The 5,683-nt window shown below is 40.1% G+C and overlaps 1 protein-coding gene across 18 annotated transcripts in view; it reads right to left on the bottom strand.

The window, feature by feature from the left end:
* FRRS1 (ferric chelate reductase 1) overlaps positions 1–5,683 on the bottom strand; it is a 59,431-nt gene that overhangs the window by 37,451 nt on the left and 16,297 nt on the right. For 6 of the 18 annotated variants that reach the window (XM_061379099.1, XM_061379108.1, XM_061379109.1 and 3 more), the window contains 2 exons: positions 5,072–5,133; positions 3,249–4,965 (listed from right to left, as the gene is read on the bottom strand). The exons of 9 other annotated variants lie outside the window; for them this stretch is intronic. In XM_061379099.1, coding sequence (XP_061235083.1) covers positions 4,873–4,965; positions 5,072–5,133 — 155 coding nt within the window. In that variant the 3' untranslated portion in view covers positions 3,249–4,872. Of the gene's footprint in view, positions 1–96; positions 534–3,248; positions 4,966–5,071; positions 5,134–5,683 lie in introns of those variants that run through there. 3 more of the 18 variants (XM_061379107.1, XM_061379105.1, XR_009729351.1) reach the window with 3 other exon arrangements.

The following is a 5,683-nucleotide window of genomic DNA, read 5'->3' as shown; positions in this document are numbered from 1 at the left end:
CTTTCTCTGTGTCTGGGTTTCTGTTATAGTATATTATTTTCCTTCGTGTTTCTTCTGTTACTTTGTTTACATCTTCACAAGAGGTTCTTAACAGCATATACCCAAAAGTGAGAGACTAGGAGACTTATACCAAGTAGTCACAAGCAGGTTTTGTAACAGTGGCTATAGATGCTCATCCCCTGCCTTCCCCAATCGTCTGTGCTGTAAAACTTAGATGACCTGGCAAAAGGGATAAAAAAGCTGCTGCCAACATAGTATTATTAAAAGTAGCTTAAAAGAGAGGAGACTAAAGAGAAACTTAAAAATGGTGAATACATAGTAAATCCAGAGGTGAAATTTGCTAAAAATACATTAAAAGCAATGTAAAACAAATAGAACCAACCCAAACCCTCCACAGCACAACAAATTAAGTTGGTGCTACAGACCCCTTGGCCGGAAAGCAAAGTACCAGGGCATTATTTTAGATAGCCCTCAGAAAATATTAACTCCATGCTCAGAAGCCATGAAAATGAAGAGGTCTCATTAGGGAAGACCTGGAAAACAAATCAAAACACAACTGCAATGCTTCATGTTTACAATTTGAGTAGAGTTTAGCCACCCTATCTCTGAAGAGACAAATAAGGAAGGATAATGAAGATTATCAGAAATGCAAAATGGCTAAATACAGCAACAGTCATACAGGGAGGGAGACAGTAAGGCACAGACATGAAACACCTAGAGAAACGTGATAAAGGCAGGAAGGTAAAAACAATATAGATAGCATTAAATTAGGGTATGAAGAAGCAGGCTGAAACCAAACCCAAGCACTGTGTCACAATGACTGAGTAAATGGAGGGGGCAAAAACATTAATATTTTTTTATAATAATTCATTGCACACTTCATAGATAAAATCCAACCACCACAGAAGCTCACGGTCCAGCTGTAGTTTCTAGTGTAGGACACCCTTGCATAGATTCTAGCAAGGGGACCTGGATGGGAAGAGAAGAGAAAATATCACTGCAGTCTTGTTACATCTCTTGCTCTAAGCACTTATTCCTACCACTGCTGGAGTCAATATATGGCTTAGGAGATCCCTGCTTTGCCAAAGGGCAATTCTGATGTCAAGTATATTAAAGCTATTCAGTTTGTGCCAGATGAATCTGAGCTGTCCCACACTAACACCCCAGCTACATAGCAGCGTGGATAGCAGATCATTTGTTTGAAGGAATAGACACACAAAATGGAGTAGTCAAGAGCTGTGTGCTTCTGGGAAGCAGAGATGTTCATCATCTGAGTGCTGCAGCCCCAGAGGTTTCCTTGCTTGTAAAGCTCTGTATTAGAAGACAAGAGCAGATTTACAAAAAAGCAAATGACCTTTTACACATCTCTATGGATGCCATGCAAAATTCCAATTCATCACTAAAGCCACGTGATTTTTATGGTCCAGCAAGACAAAAGTGTCTGAAACAAAGCCAAACCTGGAGTCCTTCTTAGGGCAGTTATCATTTGTCCAGGATGAGTGCCATAGATACCTGGTTCAGTGGGATGCAGATGTTCAGCTTTTGTGGTTTACAACATGTGAAGTCACTTTTGACAGCAAAAGATGACCAGAAGCTATAAAGTAGTTGAATTACCTCAGGTATAAGCAAAAACTGATGGTAGCAGGTGTTTGGAGGAATTTTTCCTGTGCCCATTCTGCGTTGCCACTTCCTCAGGTGATTGCAACAGCACTGCCCTTCACACATAGCACTGTAACCAGACTGATGTAGGCAAAGAATTCCTCAGTATTACTAGCAGATCATTCCTGTTAACTATCCTTCTATTCACAGGCTATTCACTTCAGCACCAAAGGTGTAAAAGTCACCAAGGTGTTAACTTCTGTATTGAAGTGCAAAACCCTGCAGTTTTTCCTCAATGACTGCCATTCATCTTAGCTTTTTGGAAAGGGATGTATCCACTTCGAACAGAGTTTACACACATCACAAAGCAAGACAGGCTGTCCAAACAAAAGCTGAAGCATAGAGATCAAGCAAACACCCATTTCATCATATCTACCTGTATGAACCGGCTTGAATTTAAGACAGAGTTTCTTAATAAAGCTTCGGAATTTTCCCAACTAGTTCATGCAGGAACACCTTGTGTTTCAGACATCCTTTACGTGTCTCAACCTCTCCCTGCCAGATTAAAGGAAGCAAGCAGAATACAGACGCTGTTATCTGACCAAGAGCGCCACGCAGTGTCACAGATCGTGATGGAAAACAGGCAGGCAATCGCTCCCAGGCATCCCAAACCTGTGTGAAGCAAAACCACAGGCATTACTACACTGAAAAGAAAGCCTCCTCTCATGGTTTTTGACAAAAACAGAGAACAGTGTAGATTGCAGTGTAAAGAGAAGAAACAAAGCACACCTTATGTCCTTCTACAGCCTGCATGTCAGCTAGCAACGTACTATTTCAAGTCAGTCAAAGTAGCAGTGAATTCCATTGAAATTGAGCTATTTACATCAGTTTTCATTCAAAACACATGCAAGAAACATGGTTTGTAGTCAAGTCAAGCTTAGATGGCCAGTATTTGGAGGCTGCACCTAACAAGTCAGTCAAAACAGTAAACCACTTGTGAGCCTGAGCACAAGTTTCTACTTGACTGGGAGTGTTTGCCTGGCTAGAGGAACCCAAACAGAAACATGCCAATGTTGATTTGTCATCACAAGTTTAAGGTGAGAGTGAGAGAACACCGAAACCTTCTCAGCTCTTCTTGTGAAGAAGTTTTATTGACTTCAGTGGGATTCTTTGTAAGCAAGGCATTGGAATTTCTTTTATGCATTATCATTGCAGAAAATGGAGTAAAATACAGCAGCCACCAGCATCTCTAGAACCAAACTGCCTGTCACCCTGTTCCTGCTGATATCAAACATTTCCATAGACTTCTTCCTTCTTTTTTTTTTCATCCAAAGAGTATAGCAGAAAGTTTGGGAGTCCCTGTTACATGCTGACACTCTGCTTCCTCTTGCTAGTCATGCAGGAGGAGGGCAGGGCCTGGTGCTGTGAACAGACATTACACAAGTCTTGCCATCAAATTAGTTGCAACACCACACAATATTGCTAGCCCTGGGAAGGAACAAGTTATTCAGAGCAACTGTCCATTTTGTGAACTTTAAAGCTGGACTAGATGTGGTAAAAGGAATTTTTTGTCTTCCTGAGGAACATAAACTGCATTACAAGGCAAAACTACTTTAACATTCCATTTCAATACGAGTTTTTCCAGGAAGTATTTAGATAGCTTTAATTTATAAAACATCTCCAAAGAAAACAGACAATCCACTTTGCTGCTAGGCAGGATTATTCTTTCCTAGTTTCTATTTGACAGGGTTTTTGTTCACATTACTAAAAGAGACAAAAACTTTAAGATATTTACATTCATGCTTTAAAAACCCCACATTCATTGTCACATGCAAATGAAAACAACACGCAGCACAGGTATTGTGTTATACAAAGAATCCAGCATTGCCTTTAATTAAAAAGCCATCAATCATGCTTGTTTGAGAGATTTTCATCTATAAACTCATAGTATACAAAAACAAAAGTCCCCCAGAACTTGAGCAATGGATGGGCCTGTGATTCCCAGACTTCTGAGATCAGAGTTCCCTGCAAATTAAAAAGAGACACAAACCCCACAATTAGCCATATAATTTTTGCCCTTCAGCCTGTGGTTTGCTATGTTTCTTCATAATCACCCTTTCCCAAGCTGAACACAACCAGCTTCCGGGAGGAAGGGAGACGATTCAACTTACACTCACCTGCAGTCTGCTGCCAACAGATCAGTCCCAGCTCTATAAATGCCCTCATGGTTAAACCAGCTAGCTACTTAAGCAGCCAAAAAGATCACTGCATACAAACCAACTTGTAGCTTTCTGAGTAGGACTCATTCCTGCAGCAGGCTACACTGTGGATTTGGGGAGATGGAGGAAGACAGAAATAAACAGCTTAGTAAACAAAGAACGAATATTTTAAGAGCTGGCCACCAAGTAATAGAGAGATGTTGCTATATTACTCCAGGTCTCACTGTTCTGTCCAATACTCCAATACCTTCATTCCCAGGTAGCTTAGCAGCCCTAGCCTGAAGAAGCCTAGCACTGTTTGAATTTTGGGTAAGCACAACTGGGTTTGATGAACTTAAACTGCAGACACGTTTTCTCTTTATGGTTTGGAAGCACTGAGAGAATGGGACAAACAGGATCTTGAATGAGGCAAATGGTGCTTCTACTGAAGGACTAAAGTTCCCAAACTCATATGCTTGTGTAAGTGTGCTGCAGAGAGAATGCTCTTTGCATTTTACTGCGAAGACAGACAACAGCATTTAGCTCATGCATCATCTGCATTTGAGAGTTTTCCAGTAAGCTGGTGATTTGGTTGGTTTGTTTTTTAATGCACAATACTGTCATGAGCAGGAAGCCTCCACACCACATGCCATTAGAACATAGTAAAGTGAACAGTTATGATAGAGTTCAGATCAATCTTTTCAGTTTTCCCAATGATATTCACAAAAGGTTTAGGGAACTGTATCAAAACAGCATTTTCAGCATCTTCTCAGTTGTTTTAACCTACAAGCTTCAATCAAGTTCAGTTACTGCACTTAAAAAATAGAGACTTCATTCCTTACTCAGGCAAAGCCTCCCATTAAAAGTCCCATCAGAACACAGCTTTGTAGGACTGCAGCATCCTTCCATAGATTGGAATTCAAGTTCTTCCTGACACTGAGCATGACACATGTGCTGTTATTCTTCAATTGCATCTTCAAGGAGATGTTGAGGGAGAAGTTAAAACAGAAAGCATTCCTTGCAGGTTTAAATTCAACTGCACAAGATTTCATCACAAAATTCTCGATGATTTTTTTCAGATTTGGTTGATTGCTGCCAGAAAGGCAATAAGGAATACTATATTTCCACAGACATAGATGGTTAATACAATCTGTTTAAACAGACGACCCTGCAAGAGAAGGGAAACCCAGCACACAGAAGTGTCAGTCTTTTTATCATTCTGAACAAAAAAATCATCCCATTTTGTAGTAGTTATTTACAAAATTGTGACTTACCTCTGCTTCTGCAGATGTGAGTGACTGCAGTATCTGCACTCTGTCATACTCTATCACTTCAACTGTTAGTGGGAAGAAAAACAAAGTTTGCTCTTCAGAGGAAGGAGGGGGCTCATTTTTCTACTGCAAAAGTCTTGATCCTGTGACTAAGTAACTAAGTCTTATAAAGCATCAAATCTGAAAAGCACTTTTGAAGTCTCACTTGACATTTAATGACCTGCAACATCATGCTCACAGCACAAGTGAAAAATTGTTCTGGAGCTAACCTACAAAAAATAACTTCTGGACGTAGAAATGGCAAAACATTTTGCCTCTTCTGCTAGAGTGAATCATCAAAACACCAAGTTTTGAGCTGAACAAGATACTTGTTTGCTCTAAACCCTTTTCCTTTTCAATTGAACACAACTAGATTTCATTAAGAAGTATTTTCTATTAGCCAACATGAGAACCTTCACTGTTCAAACATTTCAGGTCCATTTCTCTATTTCTAGGAAGTAATTACTGCAGCTGAACTTAAATTCACATCTTTTATAATCACTCCTCCTCTACCTGGCACCTTACGCAGCCTCTTAACTAATCATGCTCTTCAGTTCTGCAAGTGTCTGATCCCTG

The sequence above is a fragment of the Neopsephotus bourkii genome, unplaced genomic scaffold, assembly GCF_033783945.1.
Source record: "Neopsephotus bourkii isolate Nb327-2 ecotype Australia unplaced genomic scaffold, CSIRO-AGI_Nbou_v1 NB_1768, whole genome shotgun sequence".
NCBI lineage: Eukaryota > Metazoa > Chordata > Aves > Psittaciformes > Psittacidae > Neopsephotus > Neopsephotus bourkii.
Note: the sequence above shows the minus strand (reverse complement) of the source record. Positions and strands in the feature narration are given on the sequence as shown.